Below are 13993 nucleotides of genomic sequence, written 5' to 3' on the forward strand. Positions count from 1 at the left end.
TCCTCAGCATGGATTCAGCCCTGCCTCAGCCTTGATTCAGCCTGGCCTCAGCCCTGCCTCAGCCTTGATTCAAACTGGCCTCAGCTTGGCCTCTGGCCTCAGCATGGATTCAGCCTGGCCTCAGCCTGGCCTCTGGCCTCAACATGGATTCAGCCTGGCCTCAGCTCTTATTGTGCTGACTGTCCGCAGGACTGCTGCTGCAAACCACAGAGACAGGGAATGCAGTTTTGGAGAATGAAAAATGGGGCTAAGAATCAAACCTGTCTTGGCCACAACCACACATTTTAAAAAGCGTTGATGTATAGATAAGATATGCTGATCATGTCACCTGCACAGCCTGTTAGTAATGTCTCATCCTTCCTTACTTTGATCCTGATGTTTGAGGAAGACCGTGAGGAGAGTTTATCCACTTTTCGTTGAGTTAGTCATTGCAATATATGACATCCACACATTTTTTTCTGACTGACCCAAACTGCCATTGCTGTCCTGTCAAACTCTCCAAGCTTCCTCTTCTGTCTGTCATCTGCCTGTCATGCAGGTCTGAGTTGAGACATCGTTTAAGCAGAGCTTCTCCCCAGACAGCTAGGTATTCTATCAGCATGGGGACCGTGCGTTAATGAAGGGGACAAAGGGGATTTCGTGTGGCTCGTACTCCTCTCTGCATACATCTGTGTGACTATGATCACCGTACAAATCAAATCCCCTGTGATGACGGCCGATGGTGTGCCGGGCGGAGTCCAATAAGCCCTTTGTAATGGAACTCTGTCAATCAATTCACACTGCATTCTCTCTCTCTCTCTCTCTCTCTCTCTCTCTCTCTCTCTCTCTCTCTCTCTCTCTCTCTCTCTCTCTCTCTCTCTCTCTCTCTCTCTCTCTCTCTCTCTCTCTCTCTCTCTCTCTCTCTCTCTCTCTCTCTCTCTCTCTCTCTCTCTCTCTCTCTCTCTCTCCCCCCTGGGTGTTTGTTCAAATTGAATAAAGAAATTAAAGAATATGAGGCTGGTGAGATTTGTTCCACTGTGATTCTGATTGTGGGAAAGAATGCTTTGATTTCATGAAGTGGAGGAGAGCAAAAGCACAAGGAGGGGAAGGTTATTTCTTTGTCTGTCTCTTGTAATGGCAAATAGATAAGATGAGTAAGTAAGAGGTTTTACACTTGAGTTGGCAAAACAAAGCTATTAGACTTTAGGCCATGTCATGTAATTTGCACACTCCTCTTCATAGTTTATCCATTATGTGAACTAAAGATGGATAGTTTAAACATAGAGGCAACTGTAAACTTTATATGTATTGTCTTTTGCCCCCATTCTAGCATTCCACCATTTTGTCCTCACCTGTCCCTCACCTGTCCTCACCTGTCCTCACCTATCCTCACCTGTCTTCACCTGTCCTCACATGTCCTTACCTGTCTTCACCTGTCCTCACCTGTCCTCACCTGTCCTCAACTGTCCTCACCTGACCTCACCTGTCTTCGCCTGGAGCAACATTCTATTGTCATGTCAGGAGCAACGTTCTATTGTCATGTCAGGAGCAACATTCTATTGTCATGTCAGGAGCAACATTCTACTGTCATGTCAGGAGCAACATTCTATTGTCCTGTCAGGAGCAACATTCTATTGGCATGTCAGGAGCAACATTCTATTGTCATGTCAGGAGCAACATTCTATTGTCATGTCAGGAGCAACATTCTATTGTCATGTCAGGAGCAACATTCTACTGGCATGTCAGGAGCAACATTCTATTGTCATGTCAGTAGCAACATTCTATTGTCATGTCAGGAGCAACATTCTACTGTCATGTCAGGAGCAACATTCTATTTTCATGTCAGGAGCAACATTCTATTGGCATGTCAGGAGCAACATTCTATTGTCATGTCAGGTGCAACATTCTATTTTCCTGTCAGGAGCAACATTCTATTGTCATGTCAGGAGCAACATTCTATTTTCTCATTCAATATATTAGTGGACTCAGGATGACCCCCTCTCTGAGGTTATGGGTCACCATAAAGTAGGAGACCTTCTCCCGAGGCTTAGGTCGGGGGCTATAACTCAGCTAAAAGCCCGTCCAAATGACAGGTTCTCTCTGTTTTTGTCTGGGTCCTGTACTGAGGGAACAGATAAGGAACGAGCATATGACAAGTCACCTGTCTGTCTATGCACCTGTCTGTCTGTATGTTCACCTGTCTGTCTATATGTTCACCTGTCTGTCTGCATGTTCACCTGTCTGTCTCCTGGTGCACCTGTCTGTATATATGTTCACCTGTCTCTCTGTATGTGTACCTGTCTGTCTGTATGTTCACCTGTCTCTCTGTATGTGCACCTGTCTGTCTGTATGTTCACCTGTCTGTTTGTATGTTCACCTGTCTCTCTGTATGTTCACCTGTATGTCTGTATGTTCACCTGTCTGTCTGTATGTGAACCGGTCTGTCTCCTGGTACACCTATCTGTCTGTCTGTCTGTCTGTCTGTCTGTCTGTCTGTCTGTCTGTCTGTCTGTCTGTCTGTCTGTCTGTCTGTCTGTCTGTCTGTCTGTCTGTCTGTCTGTCTGTCTGTCTGTCTGTCTGTCTGTCTGTCTGTCTGTCTGTCTGTCTGTCTGTCTGTCTGTCTGTCTGTCTGTCTGTCTGTCTGTCTGTCTGTCTGTCTGTCTGTCTGTCTGTCTGTCTGTCTGTCCATTAAACCTTTTAAAATTCCACACCTTTGGCAAATTCATCATTCCTGACCCTACGAGCTATAGAGGTGAGTGAATTTTCATATTACTTTAAAATATACACATTTACACACCACCTCACAAGTATTGTTAAAAATGCTGTTATTTGTCTCTTTGTGTGACTCCAATAAGGGCATAGGTGAATTTTATTGATATCGTCTGGTCTGTTAACGTCTGTATTTTTGAGTTGTGCGCTGCATGACTGCCTGCTCCATGTCTGCCTGCTCCATGTCTGCCTGCTGCATGACTGCCTGCTCCATGTCTGCCTGCTTCATGTCTGCCTGCTCCATGTCTGCCTGCTCCATGTCTGCCTGCTTCATGTCTGCCTGCTCCATGACTGCCTGCTCCATGTCTGCCTGCTTCATGTCTGCCTGCTGCATGACTGCCTGCTCCATGTCTGCCTGCTTCATGTCTGCCTGCTCCATGACTGCCTGCTTCATGTCTGCCTGCTGCATGACTGCCTGCTCCATGTCTGCCTGCTTCATGTCTGCCTGCTCCATGTCTGCCTGCTGCATGTCTGCCTGCTTCATGTCTGCCTGCTCCATGTCTGCCTGCTTCATGATTGCCTGCTCCATGTCTGCCTGTTGCATGACTGCCTGCTCCATGTCTGCCTGTTGCATGACTGCCTGCTCCATGTCTGCCTGCTCCATGTCTGCCTGTTGCATGACTGCCTGCTCCATGTCTGCCTGCTCCATGTCTGCCTGTTGCATGACTGCCTGCTCCATGTCTGCCTGTTGCATGACTGCCTGCTCCATGTCTGCCTGCTTCATGTCTGCCTGCTGCATGTCTGCCTGCTCCATGTCTGCCTGCTTCATGTCTGCCTGCTCCATGTCTGCCTGCTTCATGTCTGCCTGCTCCATGTCTGCCTGTTGCATGACTGCCTGCTTCATGTCTGCCTGCTACATGTCTGCCTGCTCCATGTCTGCCTGTTGCATGACTGCCTGCTTCATGTCTGCCTGCTACATGTCTGCCTGCTCCATGTCTGCCTGTTGCATGACTGCCTGCTTCATGTCTGCCTGCTCCATGTCTGCCTGCTTCATGTCTGCCTGCTCCATGTCTGCCTGCTTCATGTCTGCCTGCTCCATGTCTGCCTGCTCCATGACTGCCTGCTTCATGTCTACCTGCTCCATGTCTGCCTGCTTCATGTCTGCCTGCTCCATGTCTGCCTGCTCCATGTCTGCCTGTTGCATGACTGCCTGCTTCATGTCTGCCTGCTCCATGTCTGCCTGCTTCATGTCTGCCTGCTCCATGTCTGCCTGCTTCATGTCTGCCTGCTTCATGTCTGCCTGCTCCATGTCTGCCTGCTTCATGTCTGCCTACTCCATGTCTGCCTGTTGCATGACTGCCTGCTTCATGTCTGCCTGCTCCATGTCTGCCTGCTTCATGTCTGCCTGCTCCATGTCTGCCTGTTGCATGACTGCCTGCTTCATGTCTGCCTGCTCCATGTCTGCCTGCTTCATGTCTGCCTGCTCCATGTCTGCCTGTTGCATGACTGCCTGCTTCATGTCTGCCTGCTACATGTCTGCCTGCTTCATGTCTGCCTGCTTCATGTCTGCCTGCTCCATGTCTGCCTGTTGCATGACTGCCTGCTTCATGTCTGCCTGCTACATGTCTGCCTGTTGCATGTCTATCTGCTACATGTCTGCCTGCTTCATGTCTGCCTGCTCCATGTCTGCCTGTTGCATGTCTATCTGCTACATGTTTATCTGCGACATGTCTGCCTGTTGCATGTCTACCTGCTACATGTCTGCCTGTTGCATGTCCGCCTGCTGTATGACAGCCTGCACGTTATGGAGTTCTGTTAACTTGGTTAACTCTGTTATGGTATTGCAATACAATCAAGGTTGCTGAGGTGAAGGACTAAATTGAGGCTTTAGCTGGAGGAAACTCCTGAATTGATGAGCCAAATTTAGCTCATTGTCATGAGGAGGGGGTGACAGAGGCTGACCGTGAAGCTGCAATCTGACATTGTCACCCCCTCCTTCAACACTTCCCTTATTCCAGGCTACATAAACCCCTAATTTAACCCCTTATTCCAGGCTACATAAAACCCTAATTTAACAATTTATTCCAGGCTTCATAAACCCCTAATTTAACAACTTATTCCAGGCTACATAAACCTCTAATTTAAACCATTATTCCAGGCTACATAAACCCCTAATTTAACAATTTATTCCAGGCTACATAAACCCCTAATTTAACCCCTTATTCCAGGCTACATAAACCCCTAATTTAACAATTTATTCCAGGCTACATAAACCCCTAATTTAAACCCTTATTCCAGGCTACATAAACCCTAATTTAACAATTTATTCCAGGCTACATAAACCCATAATTTAACCCCTTATTCCAGGCTACATAAACCCCTAATTTAACAATTTATTCCAGGCTACATAAACCCCTAATTTAACCCCTTATTCCAGGCTACATAAACCCCTAATTTAACAATTTATTCCAGGCTACATAAACCCCTAATTTAACAACTTATTCCAGGCTACATAAAACCCTAATTTAACAATTTATTCCAGGCTACATAAACCCCTAATTTAACAACTTATTCCAGGCTACATAAACCTCTAATTTAAACCATTATTCCAGGCTACATAAACCCCTAATTTAACAATTTATTCCAGGCTACATAAACCCCTAATTTAACCCCTTATTCCAGGCTACATAAACCCCTAATTTAACAATTTATTCCAGGCTACATAAACCCCTAATTTAACCCCTTATTCCAGGCTACATAAACCCCTAATTTAACAATTTATTCCAGGCTACATAAACCCCTAATTTAAACCCTTATTCCAGGCTACATAAACCCCTAATTTAACAATTTATTCCAGGCTACATAAACCCCTAATTTAAACCCTTATTCCAGGCTACATAAACCCCTAATTTAACCCCTTATTACAAGCATTTCGCTACTCCCGCAATAACATCTGCTAAACACATGTCACGCCCTGATTTGTTTAACCTGTCCATGTGACTGTATCCACCCCCTCCACGTGTCGCTTATTTTCCCCGGTGTATTTATCCCTGTGCTTCCTGTCTCTCTGTACCAGTGTATTTATCCCTGTGCTTCCTGTCTCTCTGTACCAGTGTATTTATCCCTGTGCTTCCTGTCTCTCTGTACCAGTGTATTTATCCCTGTGCTTCCTCAAATCAAATCAAATCAAATCAAATTTTATTTGTCACATACACATGGTTAGCAGATGTTAATGCGAGTGTAGCGAAATGCTTGTGCTTCTAGTTCCGACAATGCAGTGATAACCAACAAGTAATCTAACTAACAATTCCAAAACTACTGTCTTATACACAGTGTAAGGGGATAAGGAACATGTACATAAGGATATATGAATGAGTGATGGTACAGAGCAGCATACAGTAGATGGTATCGAGTACAGTATATACATATGAGATGAGTGTGTAGACAAAGTAAACAAAGTGGCATAGTTAAAGTGGCTAGTGATACATGTGTTACATAAGGATGCAGTCGATGATGTAGAGTACAGTATATACATATGCATATGAGATGAATAATGTAGGGTAAGTAACATTATATAAGGTAGCATTGTTTAAAGTGGCTAGTGATATATTTACATCATTTCCCATCAATTCCCATTATTAAAATGGCTGGAGTTGGGTCAGTGTCAATGACAGTGTGTTGGCAGCAGCCACTCAGTGTTAGTGGTGGCTGTTTAACAGTCTGATGGCCTTGAGATAGAAGCTGTTTTTCAGTCTCTCGGTCCCAGCTTTGATGCACCTGTACTGACCTCGCCTTCTGGATGATAGCGGGGTGAACAGGCAGTGGTTCGGGTGGTTGATGTCCTTGATGATCTTTATGGCCTTCCTGTAACAACGGGTGGTGTAGGTGTCCTGGAGGGCAGGTAGTTTGCCCCGGTGATGCGTTGTGCAGTCCTCACTACCCTCTGGAGAGCCTTACGGTTGAGGGCGGAGCAGTTGCCGTACCAGGCGGTGATACAGCCCGCCAGGATGCTCTCGATTGTGCATCTGTAGAAGTTTGTGAGTGCTTTTGGTGACAAGCCAAATTTCTTCAGCCTCCTGAGGTTGAATAGGCGCTGCTGCGCCTTCTTCACGACGCTGTCAGTGTGAGTGGACCAATTCAGTTTGTCTGTGATGTGTATGCCGAGGAACTTAAAACTAGCTACCCTCTCCACTACTGTTCCATCGATGTGGATAGGGGGGTGTTCCCTCTGCTGTTTCCTGAAGTCCACAATCATCTCCTTAGTTTTGTTGACGTTGAGTGTGAGGTTATTTTCCTGACACCACACTCCAAGGGCCCTCACCTCCTCCCTGTAGGCCGTCTCGTCGTTGTTGGTAATCAAGCCTACCACTGTTGTGTCGTCCGCAAACTTGATGATTGAGTTGGAGGCGTGCGTGGCCACGCAGTCGTGGGTGAACAGGGAGTACAGGAGAGGGCTCAGAACGCACCCTTGTGGGGCCCCGTGTTGAGGATCAGCGGGGAGGAGATGTTGTTGCCTACCCTCACCACCTGGGGGCGGCCCGTCAGGAAGTCCAGTACCCAGTTGCACAGGGCGGGGTCGAGACCCAGGGTCTCGAGCTTGATGACGAGCTTGGAGGGTACTATGGTGTTGAATGCCGAGCTGTAGTCGATGAACAGCATTCTCACATAGGTATTCCTCTTGTCCAGGTGGGTTAGGGCAGTGTGCAGTGTGGTTGAGATTGCATCGTCTGTGGACCTATTTGGGCGGTAAGCAAATTGGAGTGGGTCTAGGGTGTCAGGTAGGGTGGAGGTGATATGGTCCTTGACTAGTCTCTCAAAGCACTTCATGATGACGGAAGTGAGTGCTACGGGGCGGTAGTCGTTTAGCTCAGTTACCTTAGCTTTCTTGGGAACAGGAACAATGGTGGCCCTCTTGAAGCATGTGGGAACAGCAGACTGGTATAGGGATTGATTGAATATGTCCGTAAACACACCGGCCAGCTGGTCTGCGCATGCTCGGAGGGCGCGGCTGGGGATGCCGTCTGGGCCTGCAGCCTTGCGAGGGTTAACACGTTTAAATGTCTTACTCACCTCGGCTGCAGTGAAGGAGAGACTGCATGTTTCCGTTGCAGGCTGTGTCAGTGGCACTGTATTGTCCTCAAAGCGGGCAAAAGTTATTTAGTCTGCCTGGGAGCAAGACATCCTGGTCCGTGACTGGGCTGGATTTCATCTTGTAGTCCGTGATTGACTGTAGACCCTGCCACATGCCTCTTGTGTCTGAGCCATTGAATTGAGATTCCACTTTGTCTCTGTACTGACGCTTAGCTTGTTTGATAGCCTTACGGAGGGAATAGCTGCACTATTTGTATTCAGTCATGTTGCCAGACACCTTGCCCTGATTAAAAGCAGTGGTTCGCGCTTTCAGTTTCACGCGAATGCTGCCATCAATCCACGGTTTCTGGTTAGGGAATGTTTTTATCGTTGCTATGGGAACGACATCTTCGACGCACGTTCTAATGAACTCGCACACCGAATCAGCGTATTCGTCAATATTCCCATCTGACGCAATACGAAACATGTCCCAGTCCACGTGATGGAAGCAGTCTTGGAGTGTAGAGTCAGCTTGGTCTGACCAGCGTTGGACAGACCTCAGCGTGGGAGCCTCTTGTTTTAATTTCTGTCTGTAGGCAGGGATCAGCAAAATGGAGTCGTGGTCAGCTTTTCCGAAAGGGGGCGGGGCAGGGCCTTATATGCGTCGCGGAAGTTAGAGTAACAATGATCCAGGTTTTACCACCCCTGGTTGCGCAATCGATATGCTGATAAAATATAGGGAGTCTTGTTTTCAGATTGGCTTTGTTAAAATCCCCAGCTACAATGAATGCAGCCTCCGGATAAATGTTTTCCAGTTTGCAAAGAGTTAAATAAAGTTCGTTCAGAGCCATCGATGTGTCTGCTTGGGGGGGGATATATACGGCTGTGATTATAATCGAAGAGAATTCTCTTGGAAGATAATGCGGTCTACATTTGATTGTGAGGAATTCTAAATCAGGTGAACAGAAGGATTTGAGTTCCTGTATGTTTCCTTCATCACACCATGTCCCGTTAGTCATGAGGCATACGCCCCCGCCACTCTTCTTACCAGAGAGATGTTTGTTTCTGTCGGCGCGATAGCGTTTTCCCAGTAAGCCATGTCTCCGTAAAGCAAAGAACGTTGCAGTCTCTGATGTCCCTCTGGAATGCCACCCTTGCTCGGATTTCATCAATCCTGTCTCTCTGTACCAGTGTATTTATCCCTGTGCTTCCTGTCTCTCTGTGTCAGTTCGTCTTGTCAAGTCAACCAGCGTGTTTTTCCAGCCTGCTTTTTCTATTCTCTCTTTTGCTCGTCCTCCAGGTTTTGACCCCTGCCTGCCCTGACTCTGAACCTGCTGCCTGACCATACTGCCTGCCCTGACTCTGAACCTGCTGCCTGACCATACTGCCTGCCCTGACTCTGAACCTGCTGCCTGACCATACTGCCTGCCCTGACTCTGAACCTGCTGCCTGACCATACTGCCTGCCCTGACTCTGAACCTGCTGCCTGACCATACTGCCTGCCCTGACTCTGAACCTGCTGCCTGACCATACTGCCTGCCCTGACTCTGAACCTGCTGCCTGACCATACTGCCTGCCCTGACTCTGAACCTGCTGCCTGACCATACTGCCTGCCCTGATGTCCAGCCTGCCTGCCACTCTGTATCTCCTGGACTCTGACCTTGTTATGACCTTTTGCCTGTCCACGACCATTCACTTGCCTGCCCCTTGGATACTAATACATTTCAGAGACTCGAACCATCTGCCTCCCGTGTCTGCATCTGAGTCTCGCCCTGTGCCCTCATAGTATGTGTATGTGACCAATAACATTTGATTTGATTTGAGGCTACATAAACCCCTAACTGAACCATTCATTCCAGGCTAGATAAACCCCTAACTGAACCATTCATTCCAGGCTAGATAAACCCCTAACTGAACCATTCATTCCAGGCTAGATAAACCCCTAATTGAACCATTCATTCCAGGCTAGATAAACCCCTAACTGAACCATTCATTCCAGGCTACATGAACCCCTAATTGAACCATTCATTCCAGGCTAGATAAACCCCTAACTGAACCATTCATCCCAGGCTAGATAAACCCCTAACTGAACCATTCATTCCAGGCTAGATAAACCCCTAACTGAACCATTCATTCATTTACATTACATTTACATTTAAGTCATTTAGCAGACGCTCTTATCCAGAGCGACTTACAAATTGGTGCATTCACCTTATGACATCCAGTGGAACAGTCACTTACAATAGTGCATCTAAATCTTAAAGGGGGGGGGTGAGAGGGATTACTTATCCTATCCTAGGTATTCCTTAAAGAGGTGGGGTTTCAGGTGTCTCCGGAAGGTGGTGATTGACTCCGCTGTCCTGGCGTCGTGAGGGAGTTTGTTCCACCATTGGGGGGCCAGAGCAGCGAACAGTTTTGACTGGGCTGAGCGGGAGCTGTACTTCCTCAGTGGTAGGGAGGCGAGCAGGCTAGATAAACCCCTAACTGAACCATTCATTCCAGGCTAGATAAACCCCTAACTGAACCATTCATTCCAGGCTAGATAAACCCCTAATTGAACCATTCATTCCAGGCTAGATACACCCCTAACTGAACCATTCATTCCAGGCTAGATAAACCCCTAACTGAACCATTCATTCCAGGCTAGATAAACCCCTAACTGAACCATTCATTCCAGGCTAGATAAACCCCTAATTTGACCATTCATTCCAGGCTAGATAAACCCCTAACTGAACCATTCATTCCAGGCTAGATAAACCCCTAATTGAACCATTCATTCCAGGCTAGATAAACCCCTAACTGAACCATTCATTCCAGGCTAGATAAACCCCTAACTGAACCATTCATTCCAGGCTAGATAAACCCCTAATTGAACCATTCATTCCAGGCTAGATAAACCCCTAACTGAAACATTTATTGCAGGCTAGATAAACCCCTAACTGAACCATTCATTCCAGGCTAGATAAACCCCTAACTGAACCATTCATTCCAGGCTAGATAAACCCCTGATTTGACCATTCATTCCAGGCTAGATAAACCCCTGATTTGACCATTCATTCCAGGCTAGATAAACCCCTAACTGAACCATTAATTCCAGGCTAGATAAACCCCTAACTGAACCATTAATTCCAGGCTAGATAAACCCCTAACTGAACCATTCATTCCAGGCTAGATAAACCCCTAACTGAACCATTCATTCCAGGCTAGATAAACCCCTAACTGAACCATTCATTCCAGGCTAGATAAACCCCTAATTGAACCATTCATTCCAGGCTAGATAAACCCCTGATTTGACCATTCATTCCAGGCTAGATAAACCCCTAAATGAACCATTCATTCCAGGCTAGATAAACCCCTAACTGAACCATTCATTCCAGGCTAGATAAACCCCTGATTTGACCATTCATTCCAGGCTAGATAAACCCCTGATTTGACCATTCATTCCAGACTAGATAAACCCCTAACTGAACCATTCATTCCAGGCTAGATAAACCCCTAATTGAACCATTCATTCCAGGCTAGATAAACCCCTGATTTGACCATTCATTCCAGGCTAGATAAACCCCTAACTGAACCATTCATTCCAGGCTAGATAAACCCCTAACTGAACCATTCATTCCAGGCTAGATAAACCCCTGATTTGACCATTCATTCCAGGCTAGATAAACCCCTGATTTGACCATTCATTCCAGGCTAGATAAACCCCTAACTGAACCATTCATTCCAGGCTAGATAAACCCCTAACTGAACCATTCATTCCAGGCTAGATAAACCCCTCACTGAACCATTCATTCCAGGCTAGATAAACCCCTAACTGAACCATTCATTCCAGGCTAGATAAACCCCTAACTGAACCATTCATTCCAGGCTAGATAAACCCCTAATTGAACCATTCATTCCAGGCTAGATAAACCCCTGATTTGACCATTCATTCCAGGCTAGATAAACCCCTAACTGAACCATTCATTCCAGGCTAGATAAACCCCTAACTGAACCATTCATTCCAGGCTAGATAAACCCCTAATTGATGTGTTTTGTGTCTGATAGATTGAGAACATTTTAAAAGTGAGAAGAAGAAGATAATAATTCAGTAATGACAACTTCATGATGCTGTAGCACGTGAGCCTATGGATATATGAACAACATTAGAATGTATACAGTAGATTCGGGATCTTAATTTGACCAGTTCCTCACAGCATTGTGTGGATTGTAATTCATGGACATGTTTGTAGTGGGTTGAGAAATCTTTCATTTAGAACAAATCAAGTCTGACATTTTAAAGTGGAAATTACAAACTTTTACATGCCTTTTTAAACCGTGGATAGACTACAAGTTTGCCTTTCCTACCGTATAGTGAAATTCCTGCAACAGCAGGGTGATCAAATTAATATCCTACCTCTGTACCAATTGGCCCGCAACACTTCTTAGCAGGGGCCTGTACAGCAGTAGAACGATGTAATATGTGCTGCATAGCCGATATAGGAAGAGCAATATTATGCTGACAGATGGTGACAGCAGGTGAGATGAGCTGCCTGTTCTGATGCATGTGCAGGAAGGCCTATGTGCGCTAGCTAAGTTAAATACTGAGCTCAGAGATAAATAAAAAGACATAGTGTGTGTGGGTGGTGTCTGTCTTCACAACGAGACAGAGGGCCATCTAGTTGGCTGAGTCCGACTGGCAGCTATAATCACGTCCCAGCCACCCCATCTAGCACAAAGGTATTTACATTTAAATATCCCAATATAATTTAATAGATGGAGAGAAGAAAGAAAGTGATAATCATTACAAGGAAAGCAACAGATTTTCAAGGGGAGAATGCTAAGCCTATATTGAACTATATGCACAGAGAAGAAGAGCAGAGTACATTGCAGGAGCGTTTCCTTGTTTCATAAGAAACCACTTCCCTCCTGCCCCGCATTCACTTCCCTCCTGCCCCGCATTCACCTCCCTCCTGCCCCGCATTCACCTCCCTCCTGCCCCGCATTCACTTCCCTCCTGCCCCGCATTCACCTCCCTCCTGCCCCGCATTCACTTCCCTCCTGCCCCGCATTCACCTCCCTCCTGCCCCGCATTCACCTCCCTCCTGCCCCGCATTCACTTCCCTCCTGCCCCGCATTCACCTCCCTCCTGCCCCGCATTCACTTCCCTCCTGCCCCGCATTCACTTCCCTCCTGCCCCACATTCACCTCCCTCCTGCCCCGCATTCACTTCCCTCCTGCCCCGCATTCACCTCCCTCCTGCCCCGCATTCACCTCCCTCCTGCCCCGCATTCACTTCCCTCCTGCCCCGCATTCACTTCCCTCCTGCCCCGCATTCACTTCCCTCCTGCCCCGCATTCACTTCCCTCCTGCCCCGCATTCACTTCCCTCCTGCCCCGCATTCACTTCCCTCCTGCCCCGCATTCACCTCCCTCCTGCCCCGCATTCACTTCCCTCCTGCCCCGCATTCACTTCCCTCCTGCCCCGCATTCACCTCCCTCCTGCCCCGCATTCACCTCCCTCCTGCCCCGCATTCACTTCCCTCCTGCCCCGCATTCACTTCCCTCCTGCCCCGCATTCACTTCCCTCCTGCCCCGCATTCACCTCCCTCCTGCCCCGCATTCACTTCCCTCCTGCCCCGCATTCACTTCCCTCCTGCCCCGCATTCACCTCCCTCCTGCCTCGCATTCACCTCCCTCCTGCCCCGCATTCACCTCCCTCCTGCCCCGCATTCATCTCCCTCCTGCCCCGCATTCACTTCCCTCCTGCCCCGCATTCACTTCCCTCCTGCCCCGCATTCACCTCCCTCCTGCCCCGCATTCACCTCCCTCCTGCCCCGCATTCACCTCCCTCCTGCCCCGCATTCACTTCCCTCCTGCCCCGCATTCACCTCCCTCCTGCCCCGCATTCACTTCCCTCCTGCCCCGCATTCACTTCCCTCCTGCCCCGCATTCACTTCCCTCCTGCCCCGCATTCACTTCCCTCCTGCCCCGCATTCACTTCCCTCCTGCCCCGCATTCACTTCACCTACTGAAAAAACTAAACCACCTTCTGAATCTATTCCTTCCCTCCCTCACCTCCCACTCCCTGACACTTCCCCTGACTGAGGCTTTTACGACCAAATGGACCTATGTGAACCTTTATCAGTGTGTGTGTGTGTGTGTGTGCGTGTGTGTGTGTGTGTGTGTGTGTGTGTGTGTGTGTGTGTGTGTGTGTGTGTGTGTGTGTGTGTGTGTGTGTGTGTGTGTGTGTGTGT

At 47.7% G+C, this 13993-nt stretch overlaps 1 protein-coding gene across 1 annotated transcript; it reads right to left on the minus strand.

Moving 5' to 3' along the window:
* Positions 1 to 2869: 2869 nt before the first annotated feature.
* LOC124040469 (uncharacterized protein slr1819-like) lies at positions 2870 to 3592 on the minus strand. The gene has a single exon (XM_046357693.1). It carries the CDS (start codon positions 3590 to 3592, stop codon positions 2870 to 2872), a length of 723 nt encoding a protein of 240 aa, XP_046213649.1.
* Positions 3593 to 13993: the final 10401 nt, after the last annotated feature.

The sequence above is a fragment of the Oncorhynchus gorbuscha genome, linkage group LG07 (assembly GCF_021184085.1).
Source record: "Oncorhynchus gorbuscha isolate QuinsamMale2020 ecotype Even-year linkage group LG07, OgorEven_v1.0, whole genome shotgun sequence".
Taxonomy (NCBI): domain Eukaryota; kingdom Metazoa; phylum Chordata; class Actinopteri; order Salmoniformes; family Salmonidae; genus Oncorhynchus; species Oncorhynchus gorbuscha.